Consider the following 19,260-nt stretch of genomic DNA (forward strand, 5'->3'; position numbering starts at 1 on the left):
AAACTAGATATCTAGCTGCATCTATACTACATAAGCACAGATTATCTGAAGAGAGGTCCAGTCTGGAAAATGATCAGTGAAATAACTTTGTTTAGATGACAGATGCCTGTAATGGCAAACAAAAGAAGTATTTGCACATGTATTTTTCAAATATAAATGGTTGCAGTAAGTTCAAGCTGTCATGGAAGCTCATGTTCAAAATGTTGAGATCTTATCTGCCTCCAACTTTCACACAATGAATACACAAATTTTTAAAAATACAAGTGTCACAATTGAAGATGCTAGCTTGCTCATCTTCTCGTTATGTGACAAATTTTCAATTTACACTAATTTTTAGAAAGTGCAAAAGTAGTTTGCAGCTTGTAGCAATAAAGGTTAATACAGAGCTAAGGGATGCCACAGGGCAAACCTGTATGTCTAGATTATACTTTTGATTCTCTTGTACTCTGCAGTCCTCGCTCTTTGGAGACAGAGACAGAGAGAGAGACAGAGTGTGTGTGCGTGTGTGTGTGTACATATACATATATATAAACCATTATTTCCTTCACATTTTATGTGTCAAACACTCTCTTTGAATGATTATCCTGAAGCTAATTTCTTGTTTTGCTTGCTAAAATAAAATAAGCCTTCCAACATTTCTCACAGTTTCCTAAGAGCAGTTGTAGAAATAACACTGCAAATTGTTTTAAATATTTCTTGCTTACTGTGTTGCAGGTGAGTCTATATCTGTCTCATGCTCTGAGATAAATTTCAGGTCTCCTGACTTACTGATGACTGGTGACATCTGTAAAAAAAAAAAAAAAAAGAAAGAAAGAAGAAAGAAAAATAAAGAAAAATAAAGAAAAAAAAAGCAGGAAGGTGAAAAGACAGACAGACAATGGGGCCAACACATGTACATTGAAAACCCACCAGCTTCCTGAATAAGGAGAGAATATACCTCGTTTGAAAATGAATGTCTATCAGCCATAAAATGTTAACTCCTATGTGGTTAAAAACAAGGAAACAGTACCCCTGCTTTAAAAAAAATAATGCTACTTGCAAATAAAAGACAGTTTTCAGGTGTGGGTAAAAACAAGGTTATGAATCTGCTTGAAATAACCTTAAAATACACACAGTCTGTCTCAAATTAAGCTATTTCTGCTACTGAATGGAGAATGATAAAAAGCCATTTTATGGCATAGTTTTAACAATAGCAATATGAAACCTGCCTGTGTCTCTCAACTAACCTAACTCTGCAAGTTTCATTCGAAAGTGGTTCAAATCACTACAAACTACTCTGTAATTCCAGGCTCAAAAAAAATTAAAAACCAAAAGCATTCTGAAGTTGTGTATAATTCTCTACTTTCCAGTGTAATTAGTGGGTTCATACCCAACTTGCCTTCTATAAATACAAACCTCTTCTAATCCTAACAGGTCTGATATTTACTGCAAGAATTCCCATAAAGAACTGGTAAGTCGCCTTCCTGAGTTTTCTGTCTTCAGGGACAGACTATTTTCTCCACCTTCTTCTAACCAGACTGTTCACATATGTTCACTATCCATATAGTTTTATTTTCACGAAGGAGAGAAGCCAACACAATTGACAGGCCTGATGTCTCACTCAAAAGCTCATTAGAATCCAGCCTACACCACATGGTAGGCCCAAAGAGCACCACAATCAACTAGAGAAGCTGTGGAAAGGAGCAAGCGCACTCTAGCTTCAGAGCTAGTATCATAATGCTATCATTACAAAACTTTTCTGGCCCTCTATTTCAGGTTGACAGGACTACGACATTCTGTATGTGTCTGTTTGGTACAGAAGACATAAAAGAAAAACAGAAATCATATCCAGGCAGGTACTGTGAGAGTGGGGACTGGTTCCTATGAAGATCCTAGGAAGCTGGAGAAAAGGTCACTTTCGGGATACTGGAGCCTTAGGCCAGAGAAGAGAGGGAGAGATTAGATCTGGTACTTTCCAAAAAATAAGATTTTTTCAGGGAGTGAAGGGGAAGGATGGGCTTGAAACTAATTCAAGCCCTAAAAAATCATAAATGTTGTCCAAGTTTTAAGACTGTTAGTTGAGTTTCAGATTTATAGCCAGCCTAAGGCCAAACCCACTACTTTCTGCTTCTGAATTTCTAAAATAGATCTCGTGCTAAAAAGATCAGTCTATCCAGTTCTGCCACGCACAAAGATACTCATCTGCTTGTAAATGAGATATTTAATGTTCTGATATCACCCTACATTGCTCCAGGAAATGGCCAGTTACCGACATTACTGTCTCCAAAAAACCCTGTTAAAAATCAGCAGTATTAAGAAAGGAATATCATTCAGAAGCTCTCAACTGCCTTATAGCTGCTAAAAGAAGTAACTACAAAGTCAACAAGAACTTTCTGAAAGCAACACAGAGAGGAAAAAAAAAAAAGACTGTTCTTGACCCTCTAGTTTGCTAACTACTCATTTCATTTTGTGTAGCCTCATAGGCAGGGCATACCATAGCCACTCCATATCTAACTTAAACAGAGAGAAAACAAAGCGTTCTTTCCTCCGCAATTTTTTTAAATTACGAATTGTTTTCACTATTTTAAAATAGAATGCAAACAGTTTTCAGATACTAAATTCCTCCGTTAATGATTTCAAAGCTTTTTATAAACACTAATGAATAAAACTTAAATTTCCCCTGCCAACAATTAGTGTCCAATTTTAATTCAGGGTCAAGTGAGGCACAGATAGTAATTGCCTTGCACACACAAATTAAGAGTATATGGGAAATGGAACCCTTATCTCCCAAGTCTCAGTTTTAAGCTGTAAACAGATAGTTTAATTACTTTCTCAAACTCAAGATGGAATTAATTAAAAAAAAAAAAAGTTAGTCAATGTTAGTGGCTGTACGAAGTTCCTACTTTATTATTTTGGTCCTGCTTCCTACTATTATTTTACTAGTTGAATATTATTTTACTGATGACTTAAAGGTAACAGGATCAAGCTCCCAATGACTTCCTGAATTCATATAAGCACATTGCTCACAACAACCATGTTCAAACATTAGTCATTAGAATTATTCTGTTGAAATAACACAGTTCACTGGATTAGTTTAGACAAAAATCACAATTTGAGAATAAAATAAGGTAGCTGGGCTAGGAAAAATCTTCTACCTTTACACACAAAATCTTTGTTAATATAGTATGAGACTTCGTCAATGGTAGAAGTAAACACAAAAGAAGAAAATATAATGCCACCGATAACAAAATACAATGGAGTGCTGTAAAGGGAACGACTATAAGTAATTAATACTTTCTTCAGTATTCACAACCTTGTCGTACACACTTATGCACTCCCTTCGCTAGCAGTCAAAACTAAATCTTTCTCTGAAAACTCTCTGCGATGATGAATAATGCTGAACTAGGCTTTTCATCTTCCTTTTTGAACTAATATAACTTTTAAAAATAATCCTGATAATAGAATCTCTGCATTGTACTGATATTGTAATCAAACACAGATCTTTCCAAAGCACATTCGGGTAGAATCCCCCTATGTGGCACTACAGAAAATTGACATCTTCTATCAAAAATGGACTGAGTTTTTAAATACTTTCAGATACTTTCTGTACACAGAAAATGATCCCTGTTTACAGGTAAGAGATTAAAGTATCCACTAACTTAAGCTGCCTAACCAAAGGTTCTTATGACCTGTTTTAAAAACCATCTGGATATTACAAAGGCTTTTATATATTCAAGCACAGCATTTCAGAGTGTGTACCAAGGAAAGAAAAACACACAGTTAGAGTCTATCTTGGGATAACTATGTTCAGTTGACTTTGTAATCGGTGAGATTTCCTTGGATAGGTAGAGACAAACTCCCAATTCTCCAGAGTAGTGTTCAAATACGACAGCAGTTTCTTACCTCATTCCTACAAACTTTCAAGCAGGTAGCAAGGCAAGAACTGCACGGACTACTACATTTTTTTCGGAAGCAGACCCCACTGCGCTACCTTCTCCTCTTCCCTGGCCCACATACCTTTGTGTCCCTCTCAGTCAGCCTGCTCCATGAACTACTACCTCCATTCTGGTGACGTGAGCAAACAGTAGCAGTACTGAAGCAGCCAGTGGGCTCAGCAGCAGATTTGAGATGACAGTGCAGTAGCTCATGCAACAGAAGGAAGAGCAGCAGGAGGAGCACAGTAAATGAGAGGCTGGGGGAACAGGCAGGAGATACTTGGCTAAGGAGACAGTGATAACGCTTGGATGCTGACAGTGCACCAGGGGAGAGGATGGTAACGTAAGCAGCGAGCAACGAAAGTCTACAGCGTGGAGCAGCTGAAGAGGCTGTTGCTTTCTTCTTCCTCATCTTCTAAAACTCTCTATGTGTGGGTAGATCTCATAGTAAGCTCCAAACACCTCTCTGCTATGGTCATTGTGTGCTCCTACTGAAATTAAGTAAACCCAGCATTGTAACAGATAAGGTGTTAGCTATTAAATTAATCCAGATTCCGGAGTCTGAATATTAATACAGAACTATTGGGGTTGCACTTACTTTAGCAAAAAGATTAATGAAAGTCCGGTAATTACAACAAACATCTTGAAGTTTTATGCCCATGAGAACAAATACTGAAGACAGTAGAAAATATGAGCTCCATCGTATAGTACCACCAACAATGTTCAATCTTCTTGCCATACCCATTTAATTCTCCACCTTTTAAAAGATACAGCCCCTAAGAAAGATACGGGACCATCAGTTCATAGCAAGTGTAGAGGCTTGTATTTTCTAAACTTTCTTTTGCTTTACGACGACAGAAATAAAAATTACAGTAAAATACACTTTCCTTTTCTAGAAGACTTCTTTGCTTCACAATTCACATGCTCTCAGTTCTTTGATAGTTAAAACTGTCTCAGCGTTTTCACATAAGAAGGAACGAAGGCAAAAAATTTGAAGGCTATATCCACGAAAGCATTTCAGTTCCCGAAGCCAGTAGCAGAATGCACAGCCATAAATTGGGCACTTAACCCTCCCTGTACAATGCATGGAAAGAATCAAATGCATCAGAATGCACTACACAGCAAAATCTGAAGCAGGGAGCATCCAAAGGTAACACCAAAGATGAAGTTTCATCTCAAGCCTAGATCTTTGGCAGTACTTTCTTCTAGGCTGTGAAAAGTTGCCTCAAAGACTGATGGCCTGGAGAGGTACCCTGACAGATTAAGAAGTAGATGGACAGAATAGAATGGTGCAATCCGAATGGATTTCCTTCCTCCACTTAAGTGATTTAATCCCTGAAGAGAAATGCCCTTGCTATATAGCCTACTGGGTACGGGGATCTCTCCCACAGAAGCTATTGCTACATAACTCGGTCTAATTAAAGATTCATTGGATCAGAGAGAGCAAGAATGAGTATGTCTCTCTTCAGACTAGTCATTAGGACATTAAACTCTTTTTGTATTAAGTTTGCATTTTGTTTTCTACTAAATAGTCCATGGATAAAAAGACTTATGCCAATATGCTTTTCCTCCACAGAACTGTGTTGATGTCTCCTGTCAAAACTGTTCTAATGAGTCAAGTTTGGGAGAGATGCCATGACAGCACACCCCACTAATTACCCCTTCTCTCCTCCTGTTCCGTACCCCTCCAAAATGGACATCTGGCAGGAAGCTTGGCTAGGGGAATCACATAGATTTCTTTTACTCTGACCACCGTATTTGAAATGCAACTTAACCTATGATTACTTTTTTTAGTTCTCTAATGTTTTTAAAATACAAATCTATCCAAATCAAACACACCGTATTATCCCTTTATGTCTAATAGTATTAACTCAGTTACGGGTATCTAGCAGAACTGGGGCTCTATATACAAGAGAGACATTGAAATTAATCTGATCCTTTCATGTAAAAAACAATTAAGCCACAGAAATGTTTAGGATTAAGCTGACACTCACTAGGTTCTCCACCCATGGATGCCAGAACAACAGGCAGAGAGAGGACTTTGCCTTCTCTAGTCTTTGAAACTGCAAAATTCTGACCCTGTCCAGGACTAGGAAGAGACCAGCAGGAAGTCTGGTGGATGGAAACCATAATCTTAAGTATCATGGCTGAATGCTGACAAATACTACACCTCAGAAATCAAATCAGCTGGAAGACTGTGTGAGAGAGAGCAAAAGGAGGAGGAAGAGTGGAGACAAGAAACTTCAGAATGAAGTACTATGGTTTAGAACAGCTGTTTTCAGTCTCAAAGTCTTGGCCTCTGGGAATTATCTGTGGTTACAGATTTGCATTAAAATTTGCATAAAAATAGTTCAATCCTGCTCAGAAAGAGGCTGTTAGGGCTCAAGGAAAAAACAATGGGGAAGAGAGGTTAGCTTGTCCCTGAGAGCCATCTTAATGATGTAAAAGCCCCTTCAGAACCCTGAAGGTTCTGCTTCATCAGTTTAGTGGCTCACACTGATTTTTCTCATCTTTAAGCAGTGAATGGCTATTGATGCCATATCATTTTTGCTTTTTTCCCCCACAGATATTGATTTGCTTATAAACAAGAAGCCATTTCTTTCAGAGACTCAAATAATACTACAGACACAGGCACAAAGATTTATGAGACAGAACTCATTAGGAACCCCAGTGACTGGTTTTGGAATTGCAAAAGGAAGAATTGCCAGCTTACAAATAAAGTAGCAATATGCATGCTTAATAGAGAGTAATTCAACTTGAAAAGTACAAACTCCACTTTAAAAGGAAAGTAAATATCCCCAAATAGGAAACTGCATATCAAAAACTAAAAAGGTGGTATATATTAAGGTCAGATAAACATTTAAGGAAAATGGTCTATTCTTTCTAGATGGTACCGTAGCAACTTTTCCTTCAGAAGAGGGATTTCTTCCAGAACTGAAGTAATTACTGTTTCAAAACCAGCATTTGCAAAGATGTATATATTTTTAATGTCTGTTCAATGCTTTGTATGAGAAGACTACAAAGCAGCTTTGCAGACTGATTCTAGAAAAGCATAGTTTCTTTCAAGCCCAGAAGGTGCCAATGCCTTCAGAAGAATAATCACATTAGGTAAGAATGAACCCTAGAAAAATAAACTTCACTATAATAAATTCTCATTAAATGGGTATCTCTGGATAACTACATTTTTGTGGGTCTGCAACCTTTCTGAGCCTTCAAAATAAATGAACACACTTCCAACATGTTGAAAGTCTTCAGCTCCATTCATCATTAGAGTTTCACCATGTTAATCCTATCATGTTTCCCTCATATACATTCTCATATCTTCCTCATTCATTCATCATCTTCATTCACTGAGGTATTTCCCAGGAACATGAACAAAGACATTTATAAAGGAGAAAACAGAAACAGAACAAACTACAGAATTAAAATGTTTGTTGAAATTACTAGAAAAATTTCTAAGTAACATTTTTAGAAATGTTTTTGAGCAAGTTTTCTAAGCTTTTTGATTCTTATGCCTAATAAATAAATTTTGAGCTCACAAAAACACCCACATCAACCCTCAAGCCCAGGGGAAAAGCCTCAGTGGCTTGGCAGCTCAGTTTCATACATGTTAGGCTAAGACTTCAGAAAGTTTCTGACAATAACCTACTCTGAGGAAAGAAGGGAGAGAACATGAATTATTTATGCGAACGCAGTGATAATCCCAACCTTTGGTTACATATACATGGAATGAACTCTTGGTGATCTCTGGCAAGATTATCCACATTGTGCAATAATAATGTAGTTCTAGAAGGTAACCCTTTTCTTCATGCTTATGACCTTACTCTGCACCTTAACTTCATTTTTTCAAAGATACACATACCAGAAAAAATATCTTCTTACTTTTTACAGACATTTTATATTACTGTGTATTTGTTTTGTCCATTGCTTCTTCCCACTATTTCCATATAATCAAGAACTGACCCTTTTAACATTCACAACCCAATATGATGCGTTTTAAATAATGATCGTTAGGCCACCCCAAGTTATAAAACATATTCACAAGAACTTATAGATGGCAGAACACCTCTGGCCAAATAAGGCAGCCCATTGAATTTCAAATGTCTTACATTCGACAAAATTTTGCCAAACCCAAGTGCTAGTTTCTAACAGAAATCTGTCTGAATTCCTGCCTTTTCTGCCTTCAGCGTGAGGAACCTGAAAACAGCGGTTTACTGAAGCAGCCAGGTGGTGAGTCTGTCCCTGTCTCTTGGGATTCTTTATCTGCTCAATGAGAACTTTACTCCATGAAACTTCTATTGTCAGTTTAGACGTATGTTGTAATTAAAGATGATTATGACCTAATTTTGTGGCTCAGAAGTTAAGTAACTCATAGGGCAGGAAAACAAGGTTTGCATAAAATTATTATGTTATGAATGCTAAGCTCATGGTAGAAATCATTTTTGAAGCAGGTTCTTTGAACTAAAACAAAATGGCACATCTGCACAGATTAATATTGAATTCTAAGTATTACATGCTCTTCTAATGCAAACTTATGATTCCATTTTATTCACTCAACATAAAATTGTGAGGATTAGCTAACTAGTTACCTATTTATAACATCTGCAGTTAGGGAAAACTACTTCTAGGTAAGACTATACGGAATTCTCAGTGATCCAAATTGTATTATTTATCTACATTTTAAATGCCCTTTTCAGTCTAGTATGGTAGCAAAACCTCATGAGTAACTCCTATGATGTTTTTTACATTAATAGCATTTTTGCAGTCTTCACACAGCTAAATATTTATGTATTCCTCAAAAAATACAGAAAGAACAAGAGATATAGCAGACCCAGATATAGCTATCTAAGTGTTTGGGAAAAATGCTTTTCACCAAAAACCAAAGGCAACAAAAAAATTGTTTGTCTTCCTGCTTGTGGGTAAATATTTAAGCAACAAGTTAATGCATTATTCAATAAATATTTTTGGATTTTCAAAGAAACCCATGCATTTTCTGTCAAAGCAGAAAAAAATCATAGCATATTTCAAACTGAAGATTTTCCATATTTCCCATGTAAAAGAAATTGGTATTTCCTTTGATCAGTTCTAAAAATAATATATTTTGGAAAGTTCAGAAAAAAATGAAAGGGATAGGAAGAAAAGTTGCTGTGTCATTGCTGCAACACAGGAACTACCCTAACTGATCAGCCCCCGCAGTGGTCCTTTTAGCAGTTTTGTCTCAGAAGTATCTGGTGTTGCCTAAAGCCAAAGCACTGTGGAACTTTCCTGGTATGACAAACAGCTGAACAATAATTTGTTTCATTCTATGCAGTATTAAGCAGCATTTGTAAAACCATTATACTTCAAGGCACATCAGGTCTTACACAGGGATTTGACTCATTTGCTGGAACTTCAACTCACTGTCTTTGTGGCAAGTTATACAGTGCTTGGAAAAAAAAAAAACAGCGAGATTTGTGTTTCCCAGTCATTTAGATGCTGTTGGAATCTCAGCCCTTACCTCAGCCTAAAATTTGTATTTAAAAAATTAATCCCCGAGTACCTAGTTTTAATGGTGCCCTGTGGTAGCAAGTTCACCAGGTTAACTAAGCACAGCATAAACAAAATACTTCCTTCTACTGATATTAGATGCATTCGATTTCAGCTTAATGTCCCCTGTTCTTGTTTAACTGCAGGGCACCCTCTCTACACCATGTATTATTTTAGATATTCTCTCTTCATTGCTCCTTCTTTCCCAGTTTAGTCTTTTCAGTATATCCTCTTGTAGCATTTTTTCCAGGACTTCAAAACCTTTCATTACTTTCTCTGAACCCTTTATCACTTTCTGGTGCCCTTGGATGCAGCTCAAGATAAAAAGGAAAAACCTGTATCAATATCAAATCTAAATCAGCATCAAAAAGAACAGATATAAAAATTTAATTGTTTGGTTTTGGACTATTATTGAGTACTTCATTAATTTTATATTTGGAATTTCTGTATGTACAAAATAACCCTAACTACAAAATTCAAAGTAATGATTAACAATATAGTCAATTTAATTCAAAATGCCAGTAGTACTATTTTAAAGAAACTCTCCCTGAAATATTACTAAAACTGAATGTTATCAAAAGTGCAACCAGTAATTCAGAAACTATTGTTAGAAAAGTAATTTAAACTAAGTAAAACTAAGTAATTTATTAAATATTACCTCTCTATTCATTTATGTAAAAACAAAAGTTACACAAAATAGGTGAATTAAAGTGGTTTTCTGCATTTTAACCTTGAGTATTACAATATATATTGTGTGGTAAGGCTTAGATAAATCATCTGAACAGAAAAAATAGTAACTCAGCCACACGGCATTCATTTTGAGTCCTGCAAATCAAACAAAATATTAAAATCCATTTTAGAAAATATATGGAGAAGTCAAGTCATTTGAAAGAACTCAAAAAAGTCATTTTTAAAGTAGTTGTGTTAGTAACATTTGACTAACTGAGTAGCTGTGGAAAACAAACTTTAGAGGGCTACAAACATTTTGAATAAAGAATAATTCTTGCATTCTAACAGTTGCTGAACTTGTTTCTATCACTTTCTTTGCTTACAAAGCGTCTTACGGTTTAAGACAATCATTCTTATGTCACAGGAGGGGAGTATTAGCTATTCAAAACTTCTAATCCCTGTTTATCTGGAGAAGTGAGAGTCATTTATTCTGCTTTGCACATAGCTGTATCTCTAAGTATCTGGGGGGAAAAAAAATCAGTATTTTTTTTTCCCCCTCCTTCACATACAGTACATTTTCTCTAACTTGACTAAAAACCAGCTGCAGTCTCTTTTTTCTTCTCTACATACTGCAATCTGAATTCTAACTAATGTCACAGAAATGGGAATGTCTCATACACATACAATATAGTATGTGATATATAACCACCAACAACATAATACAATAAACAATTATAACCCAATGTATGCATGCTGTGGGAGTAGAGAGAGAGCAGATACAGTCAACACAAAAGCCTTAACAAGCACCAACAGCGGAACACATGTATACTTGCTGGTAAACATAATTACTCTGATTTATTTAGTTAGAACATGCTTTAATGATAAAAATTACTAACCAAACAGACAACATCTAGCAGTACTATTTCAGTAATGTGTTATGTATTACCCACAGAATATAATTACATTCGGAATGAAGAAAAAGGGGTGGAGTCAAAAAAACATATACTGTTTCTGTTTAAGTTTCTTAGTATCTCTTCACTTTGCTCCTCCAAACTAGATAGTATATCCTCCTGAACAACCTACAGGAAGGGTGCTATCATTCATCAGAGGACCATCAGCAGCTTTAAACAGAAACATCCATTGTCAAGTAAGTGCGTTTGGAGGTAGCATATTGCATAGCCTGGTAACGAGACACATGGTGTATCTTAATTAGGAAATTATTACATGGACTGACAAACTCTCCAGAGGAAAAGTCTACCTTGTCTAAGCAACTCGATAGATAAGGAAATTTTATGGAAGAAAATTTGTAGAACTTGTGGGCACTGCATATTCCAAGACTGACAGTCAAATGTCAGAAAGTGTATCAGTTTATGACAAATCCATGCTGTTGCTTCAACAGCTATTTATACCAGGCAGCTGTGAGAGATGCTTCTGTCAACCTTGGAGTCAAAAGGAGATTTGCTACTCACTCCAATGGTGCAAGAGTGGACTGAATATTTAATTGCCACATGACAGAATAGTTAGATCCACACAAAAAATGTATGTTAGACACCAGCTGAAAATATATCTGCTTGCCTGGAATGAGGTCTAGACATTAGAAATTTAAACAAAAAAGAAAGGAAAGGAAGGGAAAATTACTATATTCTATATATAGTACCCTACTACTTACTAAATTCTTTCTTCTCAAATAATTACCTCATGTAGCGTCGGAGATCCTTCCTCTGCTTCTGTTTGTCCATCAGGTAGGAGAGGAGCAGAATCTGGTACTAATCCTGAACGCTGATCTTCATATTCTTCTGAAAACATGATCCGTAATTCACCATTGGGCACACCATGAAAAAATTATGAAAGTATCTGTTTTATGTGAATAGCTATGATATTATGATCTAGCTGATAACTGGGATGTGAACTAAAACTGGTCAAAAATGTTTGAAGTCAAACTTTGTATAAGAATTTATCAAGATTTCTCCATTAGCTGTTTTATTTATATCAGTAAGCTTAGATCTACATTTACAGGTTAATTACATAAAATAGTAACAAATCAAACACACAACTAAAAACAGAATCTATACTGATAGCAGTAAAATTGAAGCTTAACAAACGTATCATGGACACTTCTTTCAATGCAATAATAGAATACATAATAAGATGGTCACTAACTGAAATAAGAAAATATACACCATGGATTTTTTGCATAGTTGGCCAACCGCCTCAAAGACTTTTTTTAAAGCCTTCTCAAGAACAGGCTATTACTGAAGACTGTTCCTACAGGCTGCCCTCTGGCTTACTTTTCAAGGAGCAGAGGAAGGAGAAAATGCACAGGATGTGTGAGGGGAAGACAGTGGAGAAAGACAGAAATTAAGCTTATTTCAAGCAGCATCATCAAGTTAGCAGAGTACTATGCCCAAGCTTTTTAGGGAAGGGGCATAAACACTAGAGTTCTCTTGGAAGACAGAGGGAGGAAGTAGAAAACGGGGGAAAAGATCTTGAGAAATGTTGGGTTAAGAGATTTCTATACACTAGTATAATTGATAGTTTAGAAAGCACATGAATTTCCTGTAGCATGAGACCACACACTATGTCTATAAATTGAATATTAAGAACTGGCAGGACATTGAGCATTCTTGTATTAGTTGACTCAGTAGAATACTTCCTATATTATTCAATCAGATTTCAAGGGTTTTTTTATTTATCTGTTTTATATTTGGCTGTAGTAATTTAATCAGAACTGTTTTAATGACAAGGACCTGGTAGCAAGTTCAGTGCTCAGAATTGAGATTTAACCATCACTGTTCTTTTAAAACTTCATAATGAACTCCACTTATTTGGGAACTGAACATTCCCTGCTAGAGTAGGGTGAAAAACAGAGTTTTTCTAAAGGTAACTGGTCAGATCTAAGAGATATAAGAAAACTGTAAGAAGTCTGTGAAATGCTTAGATGTATCCTAAAACACTGCCAAGGCAGGGCATGAACAGGTGGCTCTATATGTAAGAAAGGACAAGGAGTCAAACCACTTGACAGACAATCAAGCCAGTGGCTTACATAAGCTAGAATGTTTCCCTAAGTGCCAATAGCTTCTGAAGTTAGATACGTCAACTTGCTAAGTGGTTAGCTAATTTTACGCAATTTCTGCATTACATTAAGTCATCATTATGCCATATGTGTGCTAAATAAATTCATATCTTCAGAGTAATAAGCAGTACAGCATGCTAAAATCTTGGACCATCAGTTAAACCCACACCGGTATACCAGGAAGAGAGCAGTAAACTTACTTTCACCAGCCACATAATTAGCTGGAAAATAGCCTTGCTGTCCATTTGCTAGGCTGCCAAACCACCAGTTATCATTATCTTTGTATAACACTTGGATAATGTCACTGCGATGGATGGTTAGCTCATCTGATCGATGCGCTGTGTAGTCATAAAGAGCCACTACCTAAAAGAGAGATAAGAGCACCACAGCTTTATCACAACCATGCCACAGAGAAAAAAGCGCAACATTCACTTCCTCTTGCAGAAAAGCAGCTGAAACCAAAGCTGCACTTTGGTAAAAGCTGAGGCTCTCTCAAGTTTTGCTAATGGGATCAGGGGTGGTGGGAAAGCAGCAGGAGAGGCAAGATAAAGGACTGTGGGATTGTAGAAATGGTTAAGAACATTCAATTCACTAAGATTAGCTTCAAAACAGCAGCTGTTAGTTTTATAAGCAATTTACTTGTGAAGCAAAAGAAAAAAAAAGCACTTCATACATTCACTTTCTCAGAATTGTTACACCACCTTCAGATCCCATTCTGTGTGTGTGCATGAAGCATCTGCGTTTGAATAAATATTTCAACAGTGTGATAGCTTTACTAGAAGGAAAATTTTAGTGGAAAAATGCCATTGCAAAGTTTTATATTGATCCTTTCACATACTTTTTTGTTTAGAAATAAGTATTTACATGCACAACTTTATAAATATCTGCAAAAATAGGTGTATACTCTATTCCACATAATAAAGCCATTTTGCTGGTCAAATACAATGCATCAATATTTGTTGGATAGCAGTACTAACGGTAGTCAGCACCATGCACGCTATATAGAAGACATTACCTTCTGTCAGAAGCCTCCTTGCTACTCAAATATAAAAATATCATGTAAAACTTCTTATGTACTCCCCATGACTCCCCAACTAACTCAGAACAGACTGAAAACAACTGAACTGAAAGAGTAAGGGAATTGCTCACTTCACTCATCATAAGGGAGCAAAAAATTATGACATATTTTACACATAGAACACTATTCTCATCTATATAATCGTCACATCAGATCCCTCCATGAAATCATAAGTGAAGAGGTCAGATACAGGGATTGTTAGGGAGTGAGAGAAGGTCACTTCTCATTAGGGCATTAAAAGACTGCAAAGTTATTATGAAGATAGGGATATAGGATAAACTTCCATTTTTATTTCGTATGCATGCACTTAAACCTTAAGCCTGCTGAACTGCACAAAGTCTTTTGTATTTCTGTTTTCAATATCATTACTTATGAGTTATAACTATAAAAATATAGTCAATGTTGTTTTTATTTTCATACTTGCATGTCATTGATGAGATGCATTAAATCAGTTATTAGTGGGAAAAGATGGAAATGCTCCTATCATTGTAAATGCTGTGTGGTAGCTTGTAAGCTGGTCAGCAACAAAAAATTAATTAACATCAGCTTAGTTCTCAATAGACAGGAATTTTATCTGAACATACATTCAGTAACCATGAGCTTACATAAAGGAGCTAAGAAATGAAATAGCATCCTCTATCATAACTCTCTTCTCTGCATTAGAAAAGCTAGTCCATTAACTGCAGGTGATGGTGACAATGCAGAAGTATGGACTACAGAATAGAATTGAATTAAAATAGAATACAAGACAGAAACAATACAGAACCGGAAGCTTACATGATCTTGTCCAGTAAGGGGTGCTCTAACAGTACCCACTTCAGTAAGTGGCAAAGGTTTCCTGAGTGATAATACGAGGAAATTTATGAGGTCACTTAAGGTAAAAAAGGAATGTAACACTGTAACTACTGGCAGAATGAAAAGCAATGAAAGACAGAGCTACAAATACTTGTTTTTTGCAGTGTCTTTTATATGGCAGTTTGAGTGTAAATGTTTTGCCCTTTTGAAAAAATTATGAAAATTCAGTAACATTGAAACACTGCCAACAAACAGATCAAATCAACCAAGCCAGTACCATAATCTATCTCCCCAAAATAAAAAAATCAAACAGCAATGTCTCCTGTAATATGACTGGTTAGCAAGACTGATAATTTAAAAGAAATGTGGAAACTGCTATTATATTCATTAGAGAAACATAATCAGAAAGCTGATCATGAAGGGCTACAGGAAATGTACCTCCAGATCAAAGTCACCCACAGAAGAATTTTGCCCCCAGCAATGGAATGTCTTCTGATCTCACATTTAGGTATTTGTTAGTTGTTGTTCTCTGGGTTCATGTTCAAGCAAAAAAATATGTACCAAAATTTTACAAAATGATTTTTCAAGAGTGATATAAAAACAGCAGAATATTCCAAAATCTAACGCTGCAAAGAAATTCCTTGGGTTCAAGCTGAAAAAAAGAAAGTGTTTTCAAAAGCACAGATGCAGTGTAACAGGTATAGAGATACCAAAAAAAATTAAATAATACTTACTGTCTCTTGCCCTAGTGGACAACTACTTCCTCTTTTCACCCCTAGTGCAGTCAGGCAGTCACTATTCTAGAGGAAGAAATTATTTTTAATTTTAATATGAAGTATTTTGATGGATTATAATTTTGAAATTTATCCATATTTGTCATGTCCACTGTAAGACAAAGGTTAAGAATCTGCAATAAATCTGTAATAAAAATTTTGTAGTAAAAAATTTTTCAAAAAAGAAAAAGTAGAAGTGATGTTAAACAACATTGAGTAATACTAGCTACCTAGATATTTAGAATATATTTATTAAGAGACTTTTTTTAAAGTAGGCACACTACACTAAAGACAACACGTGGGAAGATAGTGCATTGATGACTATAACAGTCTAAGCTTATATATATGCAAACATTACAGTAGAATTTAGCAGTGAACTTCACCTCTGAACCGTAATGCAAGAGCAGGCATTTGCATGTAATGAGAATCACTGGTCCTAATAACCAATACTTTTACATTTATTTTGAATTGTTCTACCTTTGCCACTTTTCAGACTTCCACAGAAGTCAACGGAATGCTGGATATATAATGGAATAATTAGGATGTGCCTACAAAATTTTGTTTATGTCAAAGGGTAAAATTCTTCAGTTGAAAAAAGATTTAAAACTGAACAATTAGGAAAATTAGCAGAGGAACAATAAATTAGAACAACAGAAGAGATGGAGTTCTTTGTTGATGTTACTTAAATTAATTTATTTTTCAGTGGCCTATTTTTGCAGAGGGCAAAACCAGTTTCCCCTAGATGCTGTATGTGCCAAAGTAATCAAACTACACACAGAACAGAAATATTACACAGCTGAATACCAACACAAAACTGGGGTCCAGGCAATTAGAACATTTCAGGGTAAGACTCAAATGCGAGAATTCTGAAGTAACCGCTTCCATCTGTAACAGATTGTACCACATTATAAACAACCCCTAAATTTGAGAATTTTTATTTAACATACTTCTGCTTTTTTTTGTATTTTACAGCCCATTTAACTGTCATTGGCATAAGTTTCTTTCTCTTCTCTCACTTTTCTAAACATATATCTGAAGCGTCCTGCTCTTTTCATTCTTTACTGTTTTATTACGGTGATCCAAGAAACATCGTTATAGCAATCTTCAGCAGAATTAATGGCGTTCTCCAGAACAGAGATCCTTTGCCCTACTGGACTCATTGTTTTCTTAACTCAGTAAGACTTATCTCATATGTGAAAGAAATCACCGATGATCCTGAAAACTAGTGTTCCATCTACTCTCCAAATTGTTTAGGAAGTGTCACAGTAGTTACAGATATTTACAGTATATATAGATGAAGAGAGTAAGAAAGCTGCACACTTGCTCTCAGTTCTTGTAACGTACAAGAACATCTATGCCGACCACCTAAAGAGTTCTGAATAATTACGTATATGCCCAGAGAAAAATATACCTGCCTGATTTGACAAACAAATTTTGAATAGAGAACAGTGCAACTGCAGTTCAGAGTATGTGGCTTGCTCAGTGGTCTGTTAGTAGCTAGCAGTGCCTTAGAGGTTTCAGCTAATTCTCATTTTCCATTCTCAAGGCTAAGAGAATTGTGCAGGCAATGTGCTTAGCCTGTGGGATGGGAGTGCCTCCTGTTGCTCAAAAATGATTCATCAGAATTATTAGCAGTACTATCTAGGTATCTAGTTCAGGTGCTCATATTGCCCCATTATTGTGTCTCAATAAGTCTCTCTTTTTAATAAAGTACTTATGTACTCCAAAACGTAAGAAGAAGTTGAAGAGAGTGAGCTGTTTGGAAATAACAAGCTAAAAATCCATGAGTCATCCTGAGACTATGTTGAATCTTCTCAGATACTGTTTTAATGCAACAACAATCCAAAGAGCTTCTACTTAAAGAGATAGGTCGAGTATGTCACTGAACGTGCATACATCCTAGTTCCAGTCCAAGTGTTAGCATGGAGAAGCATGCACAGAGGAATTAGCATGGCTGCTTACCACAGATCATAGCTACCGCAAGGTAGCTGGGTTGGCTCTCTTGTGCTGTGTAATTGCTTAAGTTGTGTTAACTACCAGCCACGCTGCAAGTAACAGCCAGGAAAAGTTATTGGCTTTTCTGTTTAACCCCCCCCCCCTTTTTTTCCCTTTTTTTTTTCTTTTTTTTTAATAGTGGCACAAGATTCAGCCACATTTTCAGAATTACAAAAAAGCTACAGACATACTGAAGTGTATGAACACATAACTCTTAACACAATGTTACTGTCTTTTTCAATGCAAAATGAAAACTAGTTAACCATTTTGTTGCATCTGGAACAGATGTAGAACCTATAGTTATGTTCTGAGGAGCTGGTCTTGTTGGGAGGCAGACCATCTGTGAGAAACAGGAAGAAAACGCTTGCTGAAAAAGCCTGCTGTGTCACACAGGTTTTGGTTGAACAAAACTGTTAAGAACTTCTGGTTTAAGGAACATCCACAGAAGATAAAAAGATTCAGCAGCTGATTCACAGTTCTAGGTTGCGGAATATTATAGTGGTTGTCAACAATAAACCCAGTAAGATAGCTTTGATATTTCTAATAAAAATAAACAAAATCTTTAAAGAAAAAATAAGACAAAAGAGAGCATTGCCAGCAAGAATAAACAGATAACTAAGTTGTTATATCAAGTGTCACTGATTCCTGATAATAGCACTAATTAAAATGTTTATGACTCCTTCTTTACTCGGCTGTTTCAGTGATTGTGGTAATGGAGGTTTTGCTTTTATTCATCTAGCTATATACAGCACTGGCCAACAAGATTTCAGCATGAGATAGCATTCATCGCCTTAGGAGAAGCAGCACTGACTAAAAACAAGTGATATGTTATTGCCTTCTTTTCTGTACTAATTTTGGCATTTTATTCCTGCTACCCAAAAATACACTTTAAATACCAGAATATCAAAGTTTAAAGGAAAAATATGGAACAAGTTCAAAGTCTACTAAGGGTTTCACATGCTTCTTCCTTATAGGTAAACTGATTCTTCATTGTAACAGAATACATATACCAATAATGTTCAACTTCTAATTAGTCTTTAACTCTCAAAAACTACTCTTGGAAAATAAACTTTCCTAAGAATAATCTTAGGCAGACACTACATATACTGGAGTGAATCCTGATGTGTGTACATACAGGGGCGAAGCCACCCTCCTTCCTTTTCCTGTTGGACAGACTGACACGGAGAAGGACAAACATCTATTGCTTGGATGCTACACAGTGACACAGCATCTTTCCACCTTCCTGTATCTAGTATGTGCCAAAATAGGAACGAAACTTGGAGTGTGACTGGTGCAAGCGCTCTCATAAGGACTCAGGAAATGAGTGTCAAAGCTTCCCTAGTCCTTCCAGTAAATCTGTGCCCGAGTGTATAATAGCCTAGCTTCTGAGACTATTAAGGGTTTTTTTTAAGTGTCAGAATGAGAAATGGATTTATA

The 19,260-nt window shown here is 36.1% G+C and overlaps 1 protein-coding gene across 16 annotated transcripts in view; it reads right to left on the reverse strand.

Annotated features, from left to right (window-relative positions):
- Positions 1 to 19,260, reverse strand: part of AHI1 (Abelson helper integration site 1) — a 121,588-nt gene that overhangs the window by 25,258 nt on the left and 77,070 nt on the right. For 10 of the 16 annotated variants that reach the window (XR_003262114.2, XM_064509020.1, XM_064509018.1 and 7 more), the window contains 4 exons: positions 15,790 to 15,855; positions 13,383 to 13,545; positions 11,805 to 11,905; positions 705 to 784 (listed from right to left, as the gene is read on the reverse strand). Coding sequence is in view for 13 of the 16 variants with exons in the window: in XM_064509020.1 (XP_064365090.1) it covers positions 705 to 784; positions 11,805 to 11,905; positions 13,383 to 13,545; positions 15,790 to 15,855 (410 nt within the window). In the remaining 3 variants the exon portion in view is untranslated. The remainder of the gene's footprint in view (positions 1 to 704; positions 785 to 11,804; positions 11,906 to 13,382; positions 13,546 to 15,789; positions 15,856 to 19,260) is intronic. The other 6 variants (XR_003262115.2, XM_026119977.2, XM_026120015.2 and 3 more) reach the window with 3 other exon arrangements.

This window comes from Dromaius novaehollandiae, chromosome 3, assembly GCF_036370855.1.
Source record: "Dromaius novaehollandiae isolate bDroNov1 chromosome 3, bDroNov1.hap1, whole genome shotgun sequence".
NCBI lineage: Eukaryota > Metazoa > Chordata > Aves > Casuariiformes > Dromaiidae > Dromaius > Dromaius novaehollandiae.